Below are 27,255 nucleotides of genomic sequence, written 5' to 3' on the forward strand. Positions count from 1 at the left end.
GTTACAAGTACACGACGGATGCCGCGCGCGGTTATAAAGAATGTGAGAAAACGAACGGGAGGAATGAGAAAAAGAATTGGATAATATAATCACGATAAAGAGATGTCCGTCTTACTCTCTTTCTCCTTACGTCTCGTCGACTCCTCGCGTTCGTTTTACGGGATAGATTCGAATCTCTACGGTATAGTCGGACGGTGGGAATTCGATTAATTCCTATAACCTCCTCCTCCTCCTACTCTCTAGACTCTGTATACTATAATACACGCACGGCTATTTTATGTACGGGTAAAATTCATCTTTCGTCGAATAAGCGGCTTGGGAAAAAGTCCCTACGACTTGACCCTTATCTTTTCGAACGTTGCGCGCCTCTCTCTCCCTCTCTCTCTCTCGGAGCTTTATAAGCCAAACCGAGACGAGACAACGCGGCCAAATCCACCTGCCCGCGTGTATCGCCTTTCTTTCTTCCCGCATCTCCGGCGAGATTCGTCGATCTCGACTCGGGTAGCCAACGAAGGATCGCTAATAACCGACCTCCGTTTCGTCGTGAAAATATGGGGAAAACGCAACGCAACGCAACGCGTGATGGTAAACCGAAACCGAATATAGGGAAAATCAGATCGGTGAACCGTGAAATCTGAAGGGACTTTTCTCTCGAAGGGCGGGGGATGTAACGCGTGCGACGAGGATAAAGTCAGGGCGCGGTGTGTGTATGGTATCTGCCCGGGCGTGTATGCGGGGCTTTCCTTAAGCTAATTAGGGTAGTCGAATCACGGCGCAGGTATTATCTATCTGGTATACATCCAGCAGCGTCTATACTTCCGAGGTTCTATGCGCGTACCTGTATGTATATCGCATAGGTGTGTGTGTGTGTAGCGGAGAGGCACGTGTGCCCAGGTATCGTCTCTTTCTCTCAACGCGTTTCACACAGCGCTTGGTAGCAAACCCTCGTACCGTACGAGAAAAAGAGAGAAAGAGGTCAACGACCTTTCGACACACACACACACACACGTACCGTACGCACACAGAGAAAGACCGGTACACAGGTATCTATCCACCTATTTACGACGATAATTCCCACACACATGGCGATGATGCTCGTATCGATTATTCGCGATATCGACGTTACTCCGTGACTGTTGTCGTCGCTGCACCGCGTCTCTTTTTTGGCCCCCAATCGACGCGTGGACGGAAATTAGTGGGAGGCGAGTATATTGCGTATCGAAACGAAATTCTACCCGTTCGTACACGCTAGTGAATTTCATTTGTCATTCATCGTTTGATTCGCAATTACGTATCAATTGTCGCGAGATCGATGATCCGATCGAAATTTCGTCGCTTCCTATACAATCTCTGTATTCATTATCTTATTTAGGCTTTTACGCACGTCGTTGGGAATAAAATAATTGCCCATTAAAATCGCCGATGTACGTAATCGTCCGCAAAATGTGACGGAATCGAACGACTGAAATTTATAGCGATGACAATATAAAGTAGTAAAATCACCGGTATATACCGATACGATAAAATGGCGGCACAGAGGGTAAATGGGAGTGTTAAGATTTAGAATCGTGTACGGGCGAACGCGCGACCGAATAACGAATTCTACCGCAACCCCCTTGTGCCGGTCGGTGTTGCACGTGCACCGCAGCACCGAGCTCGAACTATACGGTTAACAATACGATTATAAACAAGCGCACGCGATCGCGCAGCAAATGGAGTCGTAAATATATTAATGCGAAGGCGCTTGTACGGTAATAGTCTAGATATCGGTAGGCAGCGGTGGGGTACGCGTACTCTCGTCGTGTGTACCGCGCCTATCCGTATTTCGTACGTACACGTACCTAGGTGCATACCCCGTACACTCGTATATGCGCGCTCGGTGCACCGCGTATTCGCTTAACAGGTACGTCCGACGCGACGCGTTCGCGCGGTGCATTCTACTCGGCTGTATAGGTATATCTACCGCTTGTGCAACTTCCAACTTCCACGTACGCGCGTATCCCTCCGCACCCCCAGCGCCGGCTCCCCACGCGCGCACCTGGGGATACATTCGACGATATATAGTACGCCGATGTACACCGGGCGGGTGAGAGCCCCGATCTCCCTTCGCGGACGGTCGATTAACTCCACGCCGTAAACCGGCGATGAATTTTGAAGAGGAATTATACATATAGGTCCCCGTGTACACGTTTGAGCGCGTCCAGAGATGCATTTTTTGCAACGTCCTTGCACAACGCCGCGACTGTACGTGGAGTCGGAACGTGGATAGTTTTTGATGGGGTTGAAAAATTGGGCGATCTTTCGATTTGTCGATTGGGCGATCCCTTTTCGTGTCTCGTTTGATCGAAGAACAGATGAATTTATTACACGTAGATATCCGTGAACGTCACACGTGCGGTGTATGTATAATAACTGAATCCGAAAAACCGAATCGTGGCGACGAGAAATGACGGATGCGTAAAATGGCGATAAATCGAAGGTACGATGTCGCGCTACGTGAAAATAAAAATGAGAATAGATCGAATAGAAATAGCGCGTTTTAATGGGCGTCGATCGATCGGCCCTGGCGAAGGGGAGTCGACGGTTGACGTCGAAAGTTTACGATCTTGAAATGCTAATCGCCGCATGGGTCCACGATCTTCCATACCCACGTGAATCCTTCGAATGATATCCAGTGATATCCGTACGTACGTACGGTACGTATATGGATATAAAGTATATGGACCTAGGAGGCATATTATAGGAGCCGCGGCCGAAGAAGCAACGGAAGCGGGAGGAGCGCGCTGCAAACCGGCAGGACTCCGGGAGCAGTAATTGTGATTTATTGCGGAAGGAACGCTGCAGGAGCAGCACCACCAGCAGCCGTGCAATTAAAGTTTTGCGGCATTACTTACTTACTTACTTACTCACTCACTCACTTACTTACTTACTTACTTACTTACTTACTTAGTTTTATCTCAGAGTCGTAGATCCCGCAACGTCGCGGGGTGTTAGCTTGATTTACCCTACACCAGAATCTTACATCGCCGATGCTTATAGATTTTTTATGTCATCTATACGGGACGACTGTGTGCCGATAGTGTACGTGACGGGTAAACGCAAAAAAAACGAAAGAAAAAAAAAAAAAAACACGTACTCGGTTGTGCGGAAATATTTTTCTGCCTGCATTGATAATTGAAAAAAAAAAATTATCGGTGCAGCGTAGAGTATGCGTCTACGAGTAGGCGTTTTATACGTACATGAACTTACTATGTATGTGTATACGTATTGTGCAAAAGTACCAACGTACGTACATAAATCCTGTGTTGAATTACACGTGGGCGAGGCTTCGTCTATCGGCATGTAATATTCATATTATTATATCCCTATGCTAATAATTGTAAGTACCATTTGTTCGACGTGCACATGGTCGTTGCGTTCGCTTCTCATTTTTACGATGATGTAATTTTATAATCAATTTTTAATTGCGTTTGATCCTTCTCCAAGAGATATGTGAATCTTTATGCTCCGAGGATCGTCAAATTGGCGATAGCTTGATCCATTTCGAAGATGGATCAATTCGGCTTTCGGATTCGGATTCCTGAGATCAAAATACATAGGAAAACCATGAAAATTCCGATTGAAAAAAATTATTTTTATTTTTTACCCCAAAATTAAAAAAACTTCAAGGGGAAAAAAACTCGGAATTTTTTCGATTTTTGAGCAAAATCAAATCATTGTTTCAATTGGGTTTAATATGCTTTTCTGACGTATTTTGACCTCAGGAATCCAAATCTGGAAGAAAAATTGATCTAACTCTGAAATTGACCGAGTTATCGCCAATTTTCAGCTTTTTGGGGTCAAAAATAAAAAATTGATTTTATAATCTATCTTAATGTAATTTGAGCTCAGGAATCCGAATCCGGACGAAAAATTGATCTATCTTCAAAAATGACCGAGTTATCGCCGAATTATCGCATTTTTTGGCATAAATTTGAGGATATCTCGAAGGGAAAAAATCGTAACTCAATTTGGACAACGGATTCGTGTTCCTGAGGTCAAAATACAAAAGAAAAGTGCCATACGATCAATTTTTAAAAATAAAAATTTTTGGCCAAAATTTGAGATTTTTCCAAGGGGTACCCCTTACGATTTTTTCAAATTTCGGCCAAAAATTTTTATTTTTTAAAATTGATCGTATGGCACTTTTCTTATGTATTTTGACCTCAGGAACACGAATCCGTTGTCCAAATTGAGCTACGATTTTTTCCCTTCGAGATATCCCCATTTTTATGCCAAAAAATGCGAAAAAATGGGGATAACTCGGTCATTTTTGAAGATAGATCAATTTCTCTTCCAGATGTGGATTCGTGAGCTCAAATTACATTAAGATAGACTAAAAAATCAATTTTTTATTTTTGACCCCAAAAAGCTGAAAATTGGCGATAACTCGGTCAATTTTAGAGATGGATCAATTTTTCTTTCAGATTCGAATTCCTGAGGTCAAAATACGTCAGAAAATCATATTAAACCTCATTAAAATAATGATTTATCTTTTGCTCAAAAATCGAATTTTATTTTGGTTTTTCACGAGTAATCTCACGTATAATCAGCTGAGGAATCCAAATCTGAAAGCCAAAATCATCTACTCGTGCAGAAAAATTAAGACATATCGATTCGTTTTAGTCGTAGACCCACTTTGAGTCGTCGCAATCTATGCACGGGTCGAAATATTCGAATTTCTCGGTCTGCGAGGGAGCCCGAGTTTAGCTGGAGTCAGGTAGCCAGGGGCGCGCGGTTTGTTGTGGGGCGTCACCTCTGCTCAGCCCCCAAGGTGACGTCTCACAACAAAGCGCTATACGCTGCTGGCTATGAATCGAAGATTCGAGGGCTACGATATCCCGAAGAATATACACTCTAAAGTCGAGCAAAAAATTAAAAAGCTACAAAAGGGCGCTCGCGCAATGTTAACCCGTTAAAAAAACGAAAGTTGCGCAGCCCTTGAAAAGTAAAAGCAAATCGAGTACACCGGCTAGATTAATTCCCGATGAAGATCCCTCGAATGAATCTCTTTTTCGTGACGTAACGCGTGACATTTCCTTCGGATCGAAGGTAGCACTTACTTATATACCACAACCGTCGTCTTCGTCGTCGTCGTCGTCGTCCTCCTCGCACAAATACGAATGTATATTACAGGCATGGAAGCTGATTGTGATGACCGATGTAGACAAGAGGAATGCCTCTCTTCTCGGCCCGAGAATTGGATGGGATGGGATGGGACGGGACGGGACGGGATGAGATGTGATGTGATGTGATGCGGGATGGGATAGGGAGAGAGCCGCTATAGCGTACGAGCGTGAGATGAGGAAGAGAAGCCCTCGAGCAAAAACCACCGGCAGCATCACCATCTCCTTCGAAAGTTCTCCAACGCCGCAGCGAGCGCGCGCGCGCGCGATATCCAGATAACTCTCCGCAATATCAAAGTTACGTAACTCGCCAACGGTGCAGAGAAAACTGCACCGTGGCGCGATTCCAATTTTACGTCGTCGACGTACATACGTATACACGTGTACACACACGTAGTCGAGAGTTTTGAAAAATTTCGCTCTGTTTCTCTTTCCAGTTTTTCCGCCAATTTTTCACCGATGAAAACCGTCGATATTATCGACGATAAATAGTAGGGGGTGTGTAACAAAAGTCGCTTCAAACACGCGTAATGTAACTAGCAAAACCTCAACCAGGAAGAACGTCGCGCTTAAGTAATGGCCAACGAACGAGTGGTAGGTACTAAAACCATCAAATATATGGCGATGAGGAAGGAGAACAGCTTCACCAGTTAATACCGGATTCGCGCTTTTTCTCCCGATGCAGGTTACGCTACACCTAACGGCATCGCAAAAAAAGTTTCGCGAAGGATAACGAGAAGAAAAAAAAAACAAAAAAAAAACAACTAGCGTTGCAGTTCTCAAAAAATATATAAACGTTGTTTGTCCGCGAACGAAGAAATTGAGACCCGAAGAAAATAATAAAAAAAAAAGAAAAAAAACCCCAACGCGATGCACGAAAGATAAAAAAGACGCATCGCGAAGGATGAAGTGAGGAAAAATGGACAAATGTATAACCGTACGCCAAGAAATTGGCTCTCGAGTGTTGCGTACCCCGGTGCAGAGTTTCCGAGCCGCGGGACCGATCAGGTTATACGAACGTACGTACGTACGTAGGCTATATCTATAGGTGTATCGTACATTTAAACTGCAACGGCAGCAACGGCAGCGGCAGCATCTCATGAGCACCGGATGATTTTCTCTGCATTCTTGACCGTTCCGCGGTTGGAAGTTGCAGGCTCACATAAGTCGATGTTTTGCACCTGGTGGTGCACGGGAGCATAGCGGTGGCAGCTCGCGATCGCGCTCTCGAAACGTACCGCCTAGACATCCTACTTACTTCGCAGAGCGAATCTATTCCGCACTTTGCGACTACCGAGTGTAAAGCATGGCGAATTTTTTTCATCGTCAAGTTCTTTCTTTTTTTATCTCTCTCTCTCTCTCCCAGTGCCACGGCGTAGCGGGTATGTAATGGCGCGATCGGTGCGGTGTAAAGTTGTAAAAATAATGAAAGAAATGAAAGAAATGACGAACGGAGGAGTCGGAGAGAACGTGCGATGATAATATCACGATTATATGTATACCCACGTCACGGGCTTTGTATACCGCAGGAGCGAGGAAACGCAACGATCTCTTCAATTAATTAATTAATTGTAGGATTAATTAGTCAGTTAATTAGATAATTGACGTGTATCGTTAGATTCTAATTATCATTGACTCACATTCTCGATAAGGTATGTCGATCGAATCGTCATCGACGCTGAAGGAGAATATCGCGCGAGAAGTATTGCGCGAGTTAAGGTCGACAAAGTTTTCATTCCGAACGGTTGAATTTTATGAAAATCCTTTTCCAACGTATCGATCGTCAGCCGAGCTACATTTTTTACAGACATAGGTGTTTCGTAGTGTCCCGTGTCTATCGAATTACGTGAATTTGATCCTCGCATAGACGAGGTGGCACGGCGCGTAACGGAGGTAGCCCGGACTCTCGCGGAGAGGGTAGCGGATATACGATGCACACCGGTGCACCACACCACACAAGACTGCACATCGAATATTTTTCACCTTTCCATTTTTTTTTTTTTTTTTCTTTTTTTTATTACTACATTTTTTTTCATCTCCTTCTTCCTAGACTCTCCTCCTCTCGTTCCCTCGATTTCTTTTTTTTTTATTCCTCACCGCGCTCCTGGCCACGCCGCGTGTGATCTAGTTTTTCCGTCGTCCTGCGCGTATCTCCGGTAGGCGAGTAGCGACCACATCGAAAAATGTACAACCGAACGAAGCGTAAAGGACGATGCTCAGAGTCGACGTGGCGTTCAGGTGCAACGGCGGGAACAAAATCAAAAATAAAAATCGAATAGTGGGAGTCAGGTTCTGTGTGAAGAAGACCCTCGTAACACCTTTTTTTTTTTTTTTTTTTTTTTTTTTTGTCGAAACGTCGACCGACATCTTCTCCGAGAGTTTTCGAAATTTCTATTCGACGGTTCGGAATCTTTACAATTTTCACCATTTTCTCGATTTGTTTGAAAAAAAAAACAAAAAACAGCGAAATCCCCGCGACTAGGAGTGACTAAAAAGATGTCGGTCCGTCGAGCACATCGCAATGAGAATAATACGTAAAAATAACGAGGAGAGGAGGGCGCGAAGAGAGGGGGGGAGGGGGTGGAGGGGGAAAGGGTGAAAGATATCGGATGACGCCCCGCTGTATCAGATCGCAATCATCGTAACGTTGGTTGGAGTCGTCGTCCCTGTACGTATCTAATGTATGTCACATCCACCTCAAAACACCGGCTGTCTCGCAGACCTGTACGAGGTGAAAAGTTTCACGAGAACCGAAAAGAGCAGAAATTGGAAAAAAAAATAAAAAAACTAGACGAAGTAGGAGATCGTTCCAAATTTTCTTCAACCTCAATTTTCAGATAATTCGAAAGAGTCGGAACCCCGTACGTGTGTATACAGGGGCTCCACTTTCCTCGTATACTTGTACACCTCCACGTAACAGGTACACTCGGTATACAGGCGTCCTCGAGGGATCGCGTAATCCGTGTAGCGCCGGAAATGAGGAGGTGCCCCCGTAGAGATGAGATCAAATCGTTATACGATCTCCACTTCCCGGGTGGTGGTTTGGGTCTGGCCGCGGTATTATACGCAGGGCAACGAAGGAGAGCAGCAAAGCAGAGAGAGCGTACCACATGGTACATAAGGAAACGAAAGAAGAAGAAGAGAAGAGAAGAGGAGAGGAGAGGAGAAGCAAAACGAATCGAATCAAAGCAGAGCAAAGAGCGGGAGTCGAATAAAGGGATAAAAAAATGTGCGGTGGAACATCAACTCCTCCCGCGGGTCTAGCTGCGGCACACACACACGTACGTACGTCGGGTTAGACCGGGTACACGTACGTTGTACACACACAGAGGTGAACGCGAACGAATCGTACATAGAATGTACCATTATAATACCACAGTATATTACACCAGAGCGTATGGTACGTACACCGGTAATCGACGCGTAGCAGAGACACGGTCGCGATACGTAACGGGTGTGAACAAAATACTTCGAACGATCGGGGGTCGTACCTTTCCACCCGCGCGAAACTCCATGAGGAGAACGCCGAAACGAAACGTCCGAAATTGACAAAGAAAAAAAGAGAGAGAAAATAAAGGGAGAAAGAAAAGAATCGTCGATTCGAGGCGGTTCGAAATTTCCCTCGACCCAGCCAGGCAATTTTCGGATTCTCGGAGTTTTCGTTCTCTCCGAAATGAGAGACACCCCGTATAAGAGGGCGGGCGTGCACGAGGCGGTATAGGAGGAGGAGGAGGAGGAGGAGGACGACGTCGAGGCGCGTCACAGCCAAAACTCATTTCAAAAATTCCTCTCGGAGAAATATGTAATTACCTGGAAATAATAGGGGGCCCTGGGCCCAGGGCTCCGGAGCCTGAAGTTAGTCCCGCGTCCCGGCCTTCGGGGTACCGTGTGTATACGTTGTATACGTTGTACGTACATACCTACCTACGGAGGAAAAGATCGTCCCGGACTCTCCTCCTCCGTTCGCGTGAGTTTCGTTCGTCAACGCGTTACCACTCACTCCGCACGCGGTACACACGGGGTACGTGACTGACGCGACACGCGCGTGTAAAAAATCGCGTGCAAAACATTTGTTGCGATATTATATTCGTACGAGCGCGTCGCGTTCCCCGGATAGATCATCGTCGTCGTCGTTCGACGACCAACGCGAACTCGTGAAAACGTCGAGGTAAGGGTAACACCTGCAATCGGAGGACGACGATTCCGGTGCGAACGAGGGAGCGGGAAGAGGTACCGCCGGTACACATTTTCGGAGAAAAGAGGACGAATTGAAAAATTAAAAAAAAAAAAAAAAAAAATGGAACCGCATTCTCCGCGGTCAAAAGAATTACACACGAGTAGGTACGAGGTAGCGGATGATGCGCACGGGCTTGTATACCGGAATGTACGAAGATAAGATAAGAAGGAGTCGTATACCGTAACGAGATAATAAAAATTTCGTCTTACGGTACACCGAGTACATAACCTCAAGTTATGACTTCTTCCATTGGCATACGACGTGAAAAAACCCAGCGCTCGATGAAACGTAAACTGCGCGCGTTAACGTGCGCTGAAATCGGAGGGAGAGGAAAGAAAGAAAAAAAAAAAAAAAAAAAACACGTATAATTGAATAAATAAATTGTCGAAAAAGTGTCTCGAATTTTTGCAGAGTCTCGTGTCGGAGGACGGACGAATTTTTCGATAGACGGGATAGACGAGAAAAAAATACGCTCAAAATCCGTATATCCACGTACGAGATGGCAGCCCGGATGTACGCCGCTCCGTTTAGAATTTATAACTCTCGAAGAGCACACGAGTAGTACGTTGAAAAGTTAAAGATCACAAAAGAGAGCTAGGTAACGTATAGGCGGAGGTAACTGGGAAGATATATTGGGAGAGACCGGTGCACTAAAGAGGATGACAATTTCGAGGATACGCTTTTAGTTTATAAATGACGAGTCAGAAGTCGGTCGGTCGGTCGGTCGATCTCCTCCTCCTCTTCTTCTTCTTCTTCTTCTTGTTCGCGGCACCGCGTCGTCCCGCATAAAAATCTCATAGATTAGACGGACGGGCGCCGCCATTGTTCTAATTCACCCCGATGTAGGTACAGGTACTTTTTTCTTACGCCGGAGAAACAAATTATCCTCGTTTTTCTCGACTCTGTGGCCGCGTCCGCTCGTATCCCGCGCACGTCGGGTATATGGGTGCCCGAGAGAGAGAGAAAAAAAAAAAAAAGAAAAAACTATACGAGAATACGGAGGGGAAAGGAACGCGTGAACCCGATCGTCAAGGAAGCCGGGAGTACCGAACCGAACTCCAGGCATCTACACGACGATATTGCGTCATCGGGTACCTCGTCTCTTCCCCCCTTTTTTTTTTTTTTTTTTCTCCCATCTCGCGTGCACCTACTCGTACGCCGTGTGTATCTTTTCAGATTCGATTCCACGTAGACAAAGTTTCCCACTCGTACGGTTAACGAACGACGAGAATCGCCTCAACGGAATTTCAGAAGAGAAAAAAAAACCATCGTGTTGCGACCCGGTCGAAATTTTCACGAAAAAAGTTCTCTCGATTTTTGAGGATAAGAAAATAAGCGCAGAATCGAAGGTAAGATTTCATCGCAGATATCTGAGGGTTGTAATTTCAATTAATTGTTGTTTCAGGTATTTCCTTAACGTGAAACTAATTCGAACCAACTATGGAAACGGCTGGAATAGTTCATCGGACCAACTGCTAACTGCGAAAGTCACGACTCGCGATGAGAAAAAAAAAAAAGAGAAAAAAGAAAAGATGCAAATGAAAATAAAATATCTTCCCCGGTCAATAAATTGATTGTGAATAAATTACAGTGCTAAGAATCTCACGGTTGAGAACCGCAGAGCTAGTGGTACATAAGAGTTCAAAGAGGGGAATGCGATCTCTAGGAATTCAGGAGTTCTGGGGATAAAGGACTGTGTGCGGCCGCGCGACGAATGCAGCTGCGCGCATCACGCGATACGCGGTGTTGATACGTGCACGGTGAAATCGATACAAACGTATCCGTTGCGTAGCGGCTTCGAAGTAAATGTCAGCCGAAGTCTGAAACGTAGGTGTGAAAATCTGTGGTTCGTTCGATCCGCGAGGACGTACGTACGTACGTCCGAACGACGACGACGTTCTCTCACCGTTGCGGATAACTCCGGGCGATCGCCGGTAAAAGAATAAGAGATCATCGCAACGCGGTTATGAACTGTCAGACGGTTGCTTTACGCGTTTACACGTCCGTCCCGGAACGAACGTACGCGTCGAGCAATGAATCTTCCGGCTGTCTTCTTCTCGTCCCGCTTCTTATATCTCCTGAAACGGATACAGCGGTAGGTAGTACACTCTTGACGTAGCTGAGTTGCGCCACGCGATACGAAATGTAGGAGAAGTTCAAAGGTCCGAGTCAATTGTAACTCGTAACAACAACGGGCGGAAGAGAAGCGAGACGTCGAGAAGACGTCGAGAAGACGTCGCGGGGGGAGGAGGAGGAGGTGGCGGAAGCTCAAAGGGTAAAAGTAAAAGGAGAACCACCGCGTCTTAGAGGTATCCCCTGGATCGGGTAGGTGTGCGACGAGGTATACGTTGCGGGTACAACCGCGACCGACGATTCCACGACGCTTCCTTTCATTTTCGTTCCAGTTGTTGTTTTTTTTTTTTTTTTTTTTTTTTTCACCATCGACCAGTCCCCGTCGCCGACCACCACCCGGAATCCGTAGAACTATACATTTATAATTACAAAGCTAAGGGCTGATCCGATTTGTTCCTCGTCATCCAAAGTGGATTTTAGTCCCGAGACTCGAACGGCCGACGAGGGACGAAATCGGCTCGCAAACGGTAACTCGATTTCATCGCGTGTAATTTATCGATTTATCGCCGAGCGTAACCTGCACCCCCGCCCCCGACTTATAACGTATAAACTTCTCGGCGAAGGAAATAGGGGAGGAGGAGGAGAGAAAAAAAAAAATAAAAATAAAGGAACAAAGAGCGTTCGACTCACGTGTTCGTCCACGGAATAGGTGAGCTCCCCGTCGTCGTACAGGACGAACCATCGACGTTGCCATCTCTGAAACAGAAAAGGAGAAATGATCGATTTATTTTCGAATCGACGCGAAGCTGAGTACGGGGGAAAAAAAAATTTCCGAACAATTTTTCGAAGCGTCGCTCGTCCGCGTAACACCGTCGTAGAATATTAAGTTCCTAGATAATTTCAAGGCGGTTGGGACTGCATGCATGCGACATGCGGTACACGTTTATATGCGCGTTGGTTACCAGCCTACGCCCGGGTTTCTATCTTCATCTAGTAATTATGCCTGGGAAAAAGAAGAAGAAGAAGAAGAGGAGGAAGAAAACGAAAAATAAAAAGAAGAAGACGAAGTCTAGGTACGAGGGTACCGGGAAGTATAGCGTGTGGAAGACTGCCGCAGCGAGTAAAGCCGGCAGGCCGGTGGTAAGCGAGCGCGGTCCGGGTCCAAAGAAATAAAAATGAAGCGATAGTGTGCCGTGTATAGCTACGAGAGAGTTGGGGACCCCCTCGGGTATACGGATGTTACGCCGAGAAGGCGTACGCGTGGGAAGATCTCTAGGAAGTCGAAGGGAGCTTCTTTTTCCAACACAGCTGTTCGGGTACCGACGAATCGAACGGACGGCGAACGTCCGCCGAACGGCGATCGAGAACCACCGCGAAATCGACGCGCGAGAAGAAAAAAAAAAAAAAAATAACGTAAGCGAGTAAGCGAAACGAAGAAGGATTGAGCGCAACGCGCGATAACGCCACGTTGGAGAAGAAAAAAAAATTGAAACGGACGAGAAAAACTGAGCGACCCGTAACGGCGTAAGTTAGATAAATTTATTAATTTTTGCACGCGATTTACGAATGCGACATTCATTACAACCGTTAAGTCGGTCGTGCACACCGCGAGCCACGGCGTTATTCGGCCGACGGTCCGGAGGACTGATTTTTTTTATTCGAAATAATTTCAAATTTCGAAATATAATCCAACTTTTTACGTACACGCATTCCCATTATAGTATATGAAGTATAATCGTTGTTAAACTTAACAGAGAACTATAACTGTAAAACGACGCAGGTTTCTAGTTTTTCTAGTTATATAGTTATATTATATATACATACGTATAATGTTCTATTATACAAATACACGTTGTACATATACCATACGCCTAAATGCAGGCGTTGTATTGTAGCATACGTACGCATAGGTCGTTCGTGGAATTTTTATTTTCCTATTTATCTTCATATTCTTCATATTCTTCTTCTTTTTTTTTCGTCTTCTTTCTCAAATAACAAATCCAAATGTTGCGTACATTACACAGTTTACTTACAACAAATAAAACGGACTCGAATACGCCACGTGTAGTCCGGACGGTGCGATATAATCGGGGGTAACTAACTATAAGGTGGGTTGTGCCAACAAACCCGAACCACCTTTGATACGATAAAGCGAGCATCGCTTTTTCAATTTTCACTCTACGTGTTACATCTGAGTAGCGTTTCGTTGTTCGATCACGTTTACGGTATACGAGTGTCGTCGGTTTTTTTTTTTTATTTTTTCTCAAACAATCAAACACCTACGAGTCACATGGGAATTTATTTATCCCAATATAGGCAAGGCCGAGCGTGAACGACGAAGTGGAATAGTTGGATAAAAATTTCTTTGGATTTTCTCAAATATTACAGAAGAAATTTACAATCGAGTGAAAAAAAAATGTCATCTCTTCCCGTACGATTCGCTCGCTGCGGTTCGTTTATCGACCCTTCGATATTTTTGTGTGCGAGACAAATGTGGGTCACGTGATAAACCGATCGAAGGGATGTGGAAAATGGGGAATTCGAGTTCGATTAGAAAAATTGGCAAACCGGAGATCCGCGGTACGTACCGTCCGAGGACCGACGTCGACGATGCAAAGTTGCGTAATCGAATTATACCGTAAGTACACGGGTACGTACAATACACCTATACAGGTAAGGTCTACAGGTACGTACGTAGTTGAGTAGGTACTCGAAGCTTGTGTATATCATAGAACATTCCGCATTCCGTTAACCATCCTCTCCCTCCTCCTCCTCCTCCTCTCCCTCTGTATCTTTTTTTCATCTTACCTCCTTCGGATAATAGGTATACGTACACACGGTATATATATATATACGACGTTCCCTACTCGGATATACACTACGTTACATACATACACACATATATTTGTACACGTGTACACGGGGTGGGATGAGTTAATTATTTTATTGCACGACATATAAAATATAGAGTTAGAAGACGAAAAAAAAAAACATATATATATATATATTTAACCAAGATCATTACTTTTAACCACAGCCAAAGAGGAAGCTATAAGAAATTTTATTAGATTTTAATGAACCGAATTCGAAGGTACAAAAAAAGATCCTTTTTTTTTTTTTTCTTCTTTTTCTCAATTCCCTCCTATTCTTCTATTACCTCCGTATGTACACCCGACGCTAGTAATTTCCGATATCGTTAAAATTTCCAACGATATCGTTAGTTTCATGGGGCGAATCGAAGGCCGCTAATTTTTCAGCCGAAAAAATCGACTCCCCCGCGCGAATAATCGTGACGGCGATTCCTTTTCTATTTTTTTTTTTTTTTTTTTCTCTACTCCCCCTCGATTCGACGACCCCTCGGCAAAAAAAGCGTACACGCGCGTGCGATAACAAGGTGACGTTGGGCCAAATGGACGAAAGGAGACGACGAGGAGCGCAAACCGCGTACGACGTCCGACGTACCCGGACGGGTCGGTCGTGCCGTCCGCGCCGCGACGCTCGCGCGGTTCGACGACCTCGACAGGAATGCGCGGACATAACCTACCGTAACACCGCGACGCGTCGCCTCGCGACCAACCCTCTCCTCTCCTTTTTTTTTTTTTTTATTTTTTTTTCTATTTTTTTCTTTCGAGTCGTTTCCTACCACATTTTTCGACGATTCCTTCCAAAAAAAAAAGAACAACGATCGATTCTACCTTCGTCTCATCCCCTAGCCGCACCCCCGTCGACGTTCGGTCTCCTCTCCTTCGATCCTCTTCCGTTCCATTCTTCGTTCGAACGTTAGATCGCCGCGCGTAGGTACGTGGTTACCGCACACGAGCCGACGCATACCGTACCTACACACCGTACGCGCCACGTAAACTTCTTTAATTTTCTGATAATAATTTGTATATCCGCGTTATTAAATTATAACGGTTATAGGTGCGCGTGTGTACGATATCGAAAACCGCACTGCACGCGTACGGATACGTGAACGAATGTAAAGGACACGCGTGCACGCACTTATATACAGGGAACGCGCGAACAGGTGGCGGCGAGGTATATAATATATACATGTATACGAAGCGTAACTCGTATGAGGTCGAGTCCTTGGCACGAATACAGTTACAATAATTTCGCACCTTGACTATAGATTTATTGCATTATCGGTATCCCACCTTCGCGATCCGATTCATTATAATGTATCGGCATCTCGGCGATAATTTTCATCTCCGTCGTCTCCGAGTCCGACGTCACTTTTTTCCCTCCCTTCGATCGCGCGGCAGAGGAATGAAAAAAAAAAAAAAAAAACCCCCTCCGTCCAAATCGCGATCCATACCTCGTGTCGATTGCAATTAAAAGAACATCTCGACTCTGGACGGTTTTGTTCGTGCATACGAATTCCGTGGGCGTAAAGGATATACATGGGTATGCTTTCAAAACCGGAAGTTAATATCTCTCAGGGCGGTCCCTTTGACCCCCACAAAACTATACTATAATTCCGATTCAAACGTCGAAGGATGCAATTTTTTTCGTTTTTTTTTTTCCATTTTTTTTTCAAATATCCTCGCAACGCATTCGTTCGCGCGATCAATGAGATTTATCCACACCGTCGTACGTATAGACAAATAGACTCGAGGTCGCGTAATCACTTTCTCGCCTTAGACGTAGGTATGAAATAATATGAGGTCGCGCTACCTACGTGTTCGAAGGAACGCGACAAATCGGAATTGTATACCATGTGTACCACGAGTTCGCGTACGATCTAAAGCTAGCGTTTTTCCATTTTCCTCTTCTCGTTTCGACGGAGAAAAAGTAAGAGAGAAAACAAGAATAAACAAAAAAAAAGGGAGGAACTTTTGTATCCCTGCGACATCAAACGACGAGTCAACACGCGGATTACTTTGAGGTACCTTAGATACGTGTATACCCGCGTAATAGCGAGGAGTCGCAGGAACAGGAAGTAAGTAAAGGCGCAGGCTGCGGCACGGACCCAGAATCCAGATCCTATCTGTTGATATTCAATGCGGTACAACTCATTCCTTCGGAGAATAACCTGTTCAATTCCCTTGCAAATCTCATAGACCGGTATAATATAGCGCGAGTCGCGCGTAGGGGTATCTCCATCTCTCATTTTCTCAGCGTCTCCAAGTTTCGTCGATCCATCAGCTTTTCGCCGCGACGATTCCGTTCTATTTTTTTTTTTCTCCCAACAATTTTCCAGGACTAAATTCGATATTCCCGTGTGCGCAAAAATTTTCCAAAGTAAAATAAAAAACGTCGATCTTTCATCGGGTGTGACGAAACTGTATAAAATCCGATATATGTATAAAGGCGAAGCGTACGGGTATAATTTGGTATATATATATATACATACACATCGTAGATTATATATACATGTCATACTTTTCCAATCAGATCGAATATTTGAATTTCGAATAAGGTAGGTACTTCTATAAATGGTTAGCCGTCGATCGTGACTCGCTTGATCCGCGGAGCTATAGGCCGCGCGTATACGTCCTAGCCTAGTCTACTACGCGATACGTACGAAGTTATACGAGGGTATACCATTACGAGTTCCTTTGCCGATATCGATCGTTTATGTACCCCGTAATACAACCGTGCGATATTTTACCATCGAGAGCGTTTCACCGCAGCGTTGCAACGTTTCGAAAATATCAAATTTCCCCCACCGATCTTTTCCCATACGGTTACACGGGGGTTAAAAAATTAAAATGTATCAAACTTTGATGAAAAATGTCCAGGAAATGAATCGATTGTACATATATATATATAATAATTACGGAATCGCGTGGAGTTTGATTTACAATCCTTAGATCGATTATAAAAATGATAGACGGCAATTAGCGTGAGACGATAATTCATCGTTGCTGTGATAATGTTTTGATAGTTTTATTAAATTTATTCTAATGTCGTATCGCGGATGACGATTTTTCGCACGTTATCTACACTCGGCGCCTTATTCGTACCGTTTATCGGTTGTTATTGCGATTGGAGAATTTTTATTTATTTATTTACCGATCGTTCGGACAATTATCGTCATTATTGCCGTATTCGTCGGTCAGCGCTACTCAATTAACTTGACGCGGTGATAACCGCGTCAATTATCGATAATTATATTTCCGATCGAGCGCGCACATTTATTACACGGGCGGCGCTAATTCAGTTATTTTTTTTTCCATCTCCTACGGGGGCGAGCGCGATCTTTGCACAACTCCTAGACGATAATTTGCTCGCGATGTGTCGCTTGTAACGTGCGGCGTTATACCTACAAGGAGACGTTGATTCGAACGCGTTGGAAATGACGCGTTCGATTTTTCACACAGCAACGATTGAAACAACGTCGGCCGACGATCGAGTCGCGAGACGCGACCCGAGGTCCGCGGAAAGCGGAGTAGAGAGAAAAAAAAAGGTCGATTTTCCAGCGCGACGCTCGGTTCATACTTTCTCTTCGTCGGTCGATCGTATCGATCCGTATACCATACCTGTATCTGTATCGATATTATTTCGTCGTCGATTTTTATCTCGCCGGATTCGCGCGTGTAAAAACAAATAATTTATACGAGATCGAATGAATCTTACGCGTCTGTAAAGGACAATAAAACCCCCCCCCCCTCCCCCCCCCCCACGGTCTTTTTGTTCGCAGTGAATCGATAATAGTCGTTTTATACGTACGTACGTACGGCAAAAGACCGCGGTGCGACTGCTACGATCGTATAAAAGCGATTCACTCCCGTACGAAACTATGGGCGATGTGTACTATATACACGACTCTGTCTTGAGCCTCAAATTTCATACAAATATACATTATCGTCGCTCGTCCGACAACTTCCAACGCTTTGATAATACGTCGAATCCGCTTCTGCGTACGCGTATTTTAATTTTCAAAGGATTTGTTTTCTCATTTCAATTTTATATTTCTTTCTTTCTTTCTTCTTTTTTTTCTTTTTCTTTCGCTTCGTTTCATACAGACGGTACTCGATCACCGACAAGGAGGTGCCAGACGATGAAGTCACGATTCATCATCATCTCTTAGAACAAATAATTGCTCGTCGATCGTTCGAATCTTAAATTACAATTTCGGTTTCGTATCGCAAGAAAAAGAGAATTGAGCAAAGAAAAAAAAAAAAAAAGGAGAAACAGTCACAGATCGATTTCCCGGTTTTTCTCGCCGATCGCCGATCTACGTCGTCGTCATCTTTCTTCTTCTTCTTCTTGAAATTTTCAACTCCGTCGAAGCGATCAGCTTTCACTAGCCCCGAGGGTTGGCGATACGCCGCGAGTCGTTTTCGATGTTGTAGTAAAAGGCGTCGCGTCGTCCCCACCATTTACAGCGTATCAATAAGCCACGTTTTTATCTTTCCTTTTTACAGATGGATGTATACATGTATATCTGAGGTATCAAAAACCGGACAAAGATCGATCGATTTGTATCGATCCTTTCGTGCGTAATGGGAACGGAGCGTACACGCATACCATGCGTAAAATATATACACGTTACTTACGATACCCATATACCTATAACCGTATAAGAAAGTTCCGAGGGGTCAGCTGATAAAATTTTTAATAAGTATATGCCGATAAATAAATAAAAAAAAAAAGTGTAACAAACGAACGACAAGTTCGCCAAGAGAAGAAAAAGAAAATGTGGGCGTTGGCTCGCGCTCCGTTCTTCCCTTCTTCTTGCGCTGTTCGTGTGCCCGCATTCAACGCATCGGAATTAAATCGAGATTCGTCAATTATATTCCCACGGAATATTTTCTCTCGCACAATCACCGGAAATACGTATAAATTTATACTGAAATTCCTCCCACGATCGGTAACGGCAAGGTCACGACCTTTTCACGCCCACATGTCGACATGTAATGACAATGATTAAATCTGCATAATAGTGACGATGTAGCGACAAAAAGTATCCGATGTGTATTTTGAAAATACATTGGCAAAAAAATATGCAGAAAAAAAAAAAATATAAAACTGCATCAGCTGTACAACGCGGCGCAATAATATAAGTTGAATTGTGTACAGGTACGACGATGGGGAAAAAATTTCTATCTAATCTCCACGATCAATTTTACGGTGCAACCTTGGCGCCTCTCGTTGTCATTAGGAGGAGTATAGCGTTAGGTTGGGTTTCGCGTTGCAGCCGATGATATTTACAATAAACTTACCAGCTTCTAGCTGCATAATATTATACGTATACCTCTTGACGGAGTGGCGCAGCCGGTCCGCGGTGTTTCTAATCGTTGGAAAAATATACTAATCGATATTTGACACTCGTCGGTATTAATTATGACCACATCCGCCATCGACTACGATCGGGACTTACAATTAGTTTTACCTCGTTGAAATACGTACCGATTTATTCTTTCGCTCTTTCGATTCTTTCGCACGCATTTTATATTATCGGCGATTCGAAAATTCCGAAATCTCGCCGGGCGGGGGGGTTGATACGGCCCACTTTCGATGATTAGACGCAAGTTTGAATCCGGACGTCACACGTCGTTGACGCTCCGCGTGCGTGAAAATTTACATTTTACGCATATATCGGGTGTCCGATTCCGATCCCTCTTTTACGAAAAACATCATCTACCCGTTTCACAACGATCGCTGGAAATTGGGGATAAAAAATCGCCGGCTCTCTATCTCTTCGAAGGGGAAAACGAATGACTCGGATATCGCAGTAATCGTCGTTGTATCGGGTTCGAATCGGATCAATAGATCGAAACGACGAAAGAAAGCGAAACTAAATCAGAGTCTTGTGACTGTGAGTTAGATCTACACGTAAAAAATAAATTCCGGATTATTTACAAATGTTCGTACGGTACGGTTCCGATCGCACCGCCTTTTATTCGACAGAGAATATTCCTATCACGTTGATACGTTGTAAACGAGTGAAAATACAGCTTTACGGGTAGATACGTATTATATTCAGAAGACGTAGTAGACGATAGCCATGAATCGTCAACTTCACGATATCGTATTCGTTGTGATGCGTCGCTCGCCCGTCTACGCTTTCGTTCGTTTTCACTGAAACGTGAAATGTATTTTGAACGGATTACGACGACGATTCTTCGAACGTTTCTCCAATTTTCATTCAAGCTTTCAAAATTCTTCAACCGACATATTTTTCTGTAATAAATCCGTTTCTCACGAACGATTGATAATTTTCCGCTTGTACGAGACGGTGCGAGATGAGAATTATGAAAATAAAAAAATTCCGGGGGGGTGGGGGGGGGGGATTTTCTCGTTAGAAAAATAATAGCTTTACGAGACGCGAGACGATCGGATGCGTCGAGGAAGGAAGCGCCTCTGCGTACGTGTAGTTAAGAGTCGTAAAGTGAAGAAGTGGCTTATATGGTATATAGCGCCGGTGTACGAGCCGTACCCCGCGTACCTGTACATAAGTATAATAAATAAATACAAGAAATATCGAGACCGAGAGGTTTAAAAAATAGGCGGGGTGTTTCATCTCCCCGTAACACGGCTACGATATAGATACACATACATATATATATATGCTTAAACTTTTAAACTCGAGGCGTCTGTCCGTCTCCGCGTACGTATGATACACGTATATGTATACGTACGTACGTGTGCAGCGTAACAATAAATATAAATTTTCCCCATATAGCGACGACCACGGTAATACTAGAGATAAACGCAATACGTATATACAACAAGGTATAATACAGGTAGATATACAGGCAGATTTTAGAAGAGCGCAACGAACACCCCGTATTCGTATCCTATCGGGAATTCTCTTTTTGCCGCAGCGGCAGCGTATAAGCGGCGTAAGCTTAAAGATCACCACCTCACCTCCGGGGGATCACGATCCTCGATACGTAACAATGCGAATAAAATATAACACGTGTGAGGTGGGCAGAGACGGATGAAAAAAAAAAAAAAATAAAACGACGCGTTATCGACGAAAAGATTGGAGCCGAAGCGAAAGTAAATGTGCGAGCGAGCGAAAAAAAGGAAAAAAAATGAAAGAGAAAAGAAGAATGAAACGTCAATGATTTTGACGAAATTGAATTTGGCCGCTATAGTCGTTCGATTAACCGTATCGTATAATTGATCGGACGATGACCAGTTTCGCCGGTCTCCGCTCCGGCGTGCGGATATACGATGTATTTTTGAAACCACTCAATCCCGTTTCACGCGTACGACACGACGAATGATAGACGCCGACGCGATTTTGTCAATCGGGTTGCATAGGGCGGCTACACGTACCGTACCTCACGCTGAGCTTCGTCGTTGCCCAGGTACGTACGGTACGTAGCCGCGGTTCGCCTTTGGCAGTTCGCGTCGCGCAGACGTCGGCACTTTGGCGTCAATTACACCGCCATGCGGTCAGTCATCTCGAACCCGGTCTTTAATTACCCTCGACTTTCTCCTCGGCGTTTCACCGCACATCGCACGTCGCATCGAGCGTCGCACACATCGCGTATCGTATATCGTATATCGTATCCGAGGTACGTTTTGTACTTTTTTTAGCACCTTCGTATCGTCGCGGGTCAAGCAACTCGAAAAAAAAACGCACGTTATACAATCTGCGAACCAGCGTCGATTTTTTTTTTTTTTTTTCAACGGCGAATCCTTCGAATTTTGGAAAATCGATCAGCGCCGCGACCCGCGCTGATATATCGCCCCTCTGAATCGACCTCTGAATTTTTACAATCGTTTCACGAACGGTCGGTACAATTTATTAATCGTCTTCGTGGATTCTACCGCCTACGTAGCCGAGTTTTATTGGTATTTCATCGACTATAACGACCCGGTAATTATGAATGAATTTTTTTCAAATATCCACGATTTCGAACTCTAAATTTAATTACACCATCCGGATCGCGTGTCGATGATCCTGTAATTACATACTTCGTACACTTGATTTTTACAACGAAAAATTAACAATTATTATCAAAGATTATTATTAATAGCGAGTTTGTTTTATTTTTTTTATTTTTATTACTACCAGAGACAGCAAACGTCGGAATATTATTGTACTCGTGATATACGTGGAGCACGCGATCCTGACAGCGTTTCGAAAAAAAAAAAAAAATCATCAACCGATCATAAGGTAGAATGGATTTTTGATTAACCGCAGGTACGTACGGCGCGGTAAAAATATAATAACACATTTTACCATGTAATTTGTCCTCTTTTCTTTTTTTCGTTTCGGTTTTTCTATTTTTTTTTTTTTTTTTTTTTTTTTCATTACAATTAGGTTGAACTTGCATCGGAACGATTACACGCGATAATTATACAGATATATTCAGCAGCGATCTACGGATATCGCGTGGTTCGTACAGTCTGCGGTAAATCGATTTATAATCAAACATCGTACAGAACGTTGGTACGAAACTTTCGATTCCAACGACTCCTCCCATCGCTGGGTCGGATGCGATCGAACGTCTGTAACTAATCAGACTTTCCCACAAGTTTTCACTCCCGGATAAATAGTCGGGGTATACATATAGTTACACAGGTATATACGTATACATATAAATATAGACGCGGTGCATAAAACCTAATCAGCTGTATACGTTTTACCGCAATTACGTGGTAACTTTCAATTTTTCCAGCGCGCGGTATAAAATTAATCGAACGAACATACGATAAATTGACAAATAAAAATAATTAGTCACCTTTGTGCGGTTCAATGGATTCGTGAAATCCCATCCCGGAGCGACGAAGAGGTATCCGCATTTCGATACTTTTCTGGTGGCCTGCAACAGAAAATTAAAAAAAGAAATTATTACACACACTCCGTCTCGTCGCCCGTCCGTCGTTCACAGATTTCCGTTCACGATCGTCGTAAAAAAAAAGCAGCAGCAACAAACAACGATTATGACGTTTCGCGGGCACGCCCCCTTCGCTTCCCTCTTCCTCGTTGCAACCCTTCGTTAGCTCAGCGCGAGCATCCGTTTCCGACTTCCGCGGCAATTCGACAAACCGGATAATTATCGGCGCGACGATCGCCATCGCGGATTCTAAATTCGATCATATTTTTTTTTTTTTTTTCTTTTTCTTTTTCCTTCGCCCGTCGCGCGATGCGACGGAAAAATTGGCCGAGCGTACGCGGTGGCGAAAAAACGCGTCGCACCGGATGTTGCGGCATCGAAAGAATGTAAGAAAAGATAACGGCGGGACCGGCGCGTTTCGCGTGCGAATAGCGTACAGGTATACAATGCGTAAGGTACGATCGGTATACCATAGCTAAAGGTAATATACAAGACGCGTGGGACCCTCGCGATGCAGTGTGCGATCTCCTGGGCATCCGTACAACGATATATATCCGCACACTTCGTCGCATCGGTAGTCGCACGATATGAGAAAAAAAAAAAAAATAAAAAATAAACGACGAGGGGCACTCGATTTTCGATCCGCAGGTTCTAGAATTACGACGCAACGACGACGATCACACGCGTTACAACAACGTTCGTACGATACACACGAGGTCGATGATTTCTCTCTCTCTCTGCAGTATCCGAAAGCGCGCGTAAGGCACGAAATCTTCAACGTTTTTTTCTCCCGTTCCTCAATTATCTCATTTTTATTTTTTCCGCCTGCGGTACATCCGACAAACTTTTTCGTCGATTCTCTCGCTCTTTTTTCCGTCCACCGTACCACGTCACCGCGTCTCTTTACCTACCGGAAATTGCGGACACGCGCGTTTTCATTTCCCGCACGAGGTATACGAATTAACGCGGTACAAGCGTAAGGAAAAAAACTTTCCGTCTTTTTCCAGCACGTCGTACACGGTGTTGGGGTATACGTACGAATACCCGTGTGTCTGTCTGTGTCTGTGTGTTTGTGTATAGTATATGCAACCGAAGCCGCGACAGCGACATCATTCCGTGCATCCACATCAACGGCAAAGAGCGGCACAGCAACGGTATAAGAAACGGTTCACCGATAAAAAGGTGATATCGAAGAGAAACCCGGCGTTCGTCGAGCGTCGGACAACGTATTTCAACGGTGTAAAAATCGGCGAGAAGTAAGGAGAAATGTTGCTATTATCTGTAATACTCGCGCGAACGGGTATATACGTGTATACGTGTACGTACTTACTCGTAGCGTTAAACACCGATTTAGATATGCGCACATCGGAGTTACGCGGATTTCCGTTACAATTTCGCGGACCTTCCCCCTCGACGCGCTGCTCCTTTTTCCCGACAAATCCCTGAATATTTAATCCTTTTTTCCTACCCTTCTCAAGATCGTAAGGTAACGTTGATTCCTCGTCATAGTTGGGGACGGGGATTGTTTTAGGTTTGCGATAAAAAAAATAAAAAAAATACGGTCGCGGTTTTTCTAGTCGTGCAGTCGTACAGTCGCGGCACAATAATGGGACCGACGATTCCCCATTTGGAACAATGAGGCCTGGTGTGTGTAAATATATGAAAGAACGAATACGACGCGTTTGTATCACGTACGATGAAATTAAATGGGTTATCCTAAGACGTCGCCACACCGTCTCCCACGATTACAGGTACACAGGTATACGAATCTGTGATTCGAAAGCAACGTATCGGTCATCCCTACGATCGAATTCTCGGCATGCTGATTTTTTACGCGCGATAAAATACACAGACGCAGTTTATCCGACGTGCGGACTGCGTCGTCGCTCGTTGGTGTTGCGATGGAAAAAAAAAATGGAGCGCAAAATATGGGATGTGCAAAATTACATCTCGGTTCGAGTTCGACGATCAATCGATGGTTTTCAGATGTTCGGAGAATTTTTTAAATCGTTCGAGAGTAGAACAGTGGAATGAACGAAATATTATATGTACAGGTGTCTATTACATTTATATAAAATAACGTATATGTATATAACCGACGCTTATATGTATATATTTTTCTCCTTTCTTCGCACAGGCTACAGGTACCACCGTACGGAAAACTTTCTACCCAATTAACGCGCGTTGCCTTAACTGCACCGTTGGCTACGATGACTGTACGAGCGGCGTGTACAACGCCGACACTCGTTCACCTGTGCGCGAGAAATAATATCGTAAAATTATATTACTTGGCGAACAGACGTGAGATCTCGTCTCGCGTTTTTTTCATCCCTCGAATCCTTCGAACCGCGTTGCGGAGCCGCGGGATTCCCGTGGTAATTTTCATCCCTAATCAACCGCGAAGTATAGAAACGATACTCCGGAGTCTCGTACGTATATGTAAAATCGCGATAGACGACGAAGAATCGATAAATTCCACCTGTAAGATTATCAAATAAACATCTTTGGCACGGCCAGGGCACGCGTACTGCGAACTCTTATAATACGATTCACTGTACGGGATACATATGTATACAACAGGTACGTACGTACGATATAGTGAAATATATTATACGCGAAGAGATTGACGGACGGGTGGGTAACGGCTTCACGAATTCTAACGGACCCCACGAGCCAGCGCGTGCTCAGAGCTCTTCGTTCGCGCCCATATTTCATTCCCGGGGCCTTATGGGTCTTATACATGTATGTATGCCTCTGCACGGTTCACGCCTCGCGCCGCTTCTTATTACGGGCGTATATAACGCACGCGGTGTACGTACGTACGTACGTTGCATAGGTGTGCCCCCGGTATCGGTAACGTGTAGGGTGATAATTTTCCGAGCTCGATTATCGCGCACGCTGGCAGCGCGTACGCGCGCATCTGATACGAATGAAAATAAATTCGACAATAAAAATTTTTAAAAATAAAAATAAATAGATAAATAAATAACGGGGGGAAAAAAGAAGACAATTTTTATCGAGCGTTCGTTAGGTGTTCGATAAATATTTGCTTTTTTTCTTTCTTTCATCAGCTCGAAAACTGGTTTCATTCCGCGTACACGATATTCGATCACCCGTACGAACACCACGCGTGTGTATCGCGTGAAAAAAAAAAGAAAAAAAAGTGCGAAGTGAAAACCGTTTGATTTGCATCATCCGAGCTGGAAAGACTTTCTTTTTCCTATTCGGCTACGTAACCGTAACGAAAGTTTCAAACGCTAATCGCGCACGGGTGCGTACGAGGGGCTACGGAATGGACGGATGCGTAATGTAGCCTCTGGATTGAAAAAATTCTCCACAAAAGCTACTTCCGAGACGGGGATTCGGCCGGCAAACGTGTGAAAAAATCGGCAACCGTTTCGATTGTCTCCTCGATAAATAGATAAAAGAATAATTTTTCTTTAATAAGAGAAAAAAGAAAAAGAAAAACGTCGTTTCCATGCGTACGCGCACTGGTATAAATTATTGGGTTAGTGTAGGCTATACGGGTGTAGTTGCGTTCGACGGCGGTCTCCGCGGCAGCATCTCTATACATCGGCAGCATCAGGCGGCAGCTCTCGGAGGTCTACGAGCGATTGGCTTTACCGTTACAAGAATCGTATAGCCAGAAGGCAGAAAGCAGAAGGTACACGAGTAGAGGAGAGGTAGGTAGGTAGGTGTAGAAAGAGCCGAAGAAACGAAGACCTGCCGCCCGTAGACTGCCCGCAGGAGCGTAAAGTCGATAGCTAGTCGATACACCGATAGCCGAAAAATAAATAAATATAACACGATATCCACTTCTCAACAATTATGACACAATTTACCGCGCACGGCTACCGCCGCCGACACCGCGCGCCCGCTCGACGACTCCGCGAGAGTAAATATAAAGACTTTATTTAAAAAAAAAAAAAGCAAAAAAAAAAAAACAGAGGCAAATATCGTATCCGCGTAATCGTAAAAATGGACGCACAGGTTACACGTACGCCGTGTAACCTTTGCTCGAATCGGATCGAAT

The 27,255-nt window shown here is 44.4% G+C and overlaps 1 protein-coding gene across 2 annotated transcripts in view; it reads right to left on the reverse strand.

Annotated features, from left to right (window-relative positions):
• LOC105691691 (protein outspread) overlaps positions 1–27,255 on the reverse strand; it is a 60,784-nt gene that overhangs the window by 16,678 nt on the left and 16,851 nt on the right. For both annotated transcript variants that reach the window (XM_012410360.3, XM_012410362.3), the window contains exons 2-3: positions 23,127–23,207; positions 12,166–12,231 (exon numbers count right to left, since the gene is read on the reverse strand). In XM_012410360.3, coding sequence (XP_012265783.2) covers positions 12,166–12,231; positions 23,127–23,207 — 147 coding nt within the window. The remainder of the gene's footprint in view (positions 1–12,165; positions 12,232–23,126; positions 23,208–27,255) is intronic.

Source organism: Athalia rosae, chromosome 3 (assembly GCF_917208135.1).
Source record: "Athalia rosae chromosome 3, iyAthRosa1.1, whole genome shotgun sequence".
In the NCBI taxonomy this organism is placed as follows: domain Eukaryota; kingdom Metazoa; phylum Arthropoda; class Insecta; order Hymenoptera; family Athaliidae; genus Athalia; species Athalia rosae.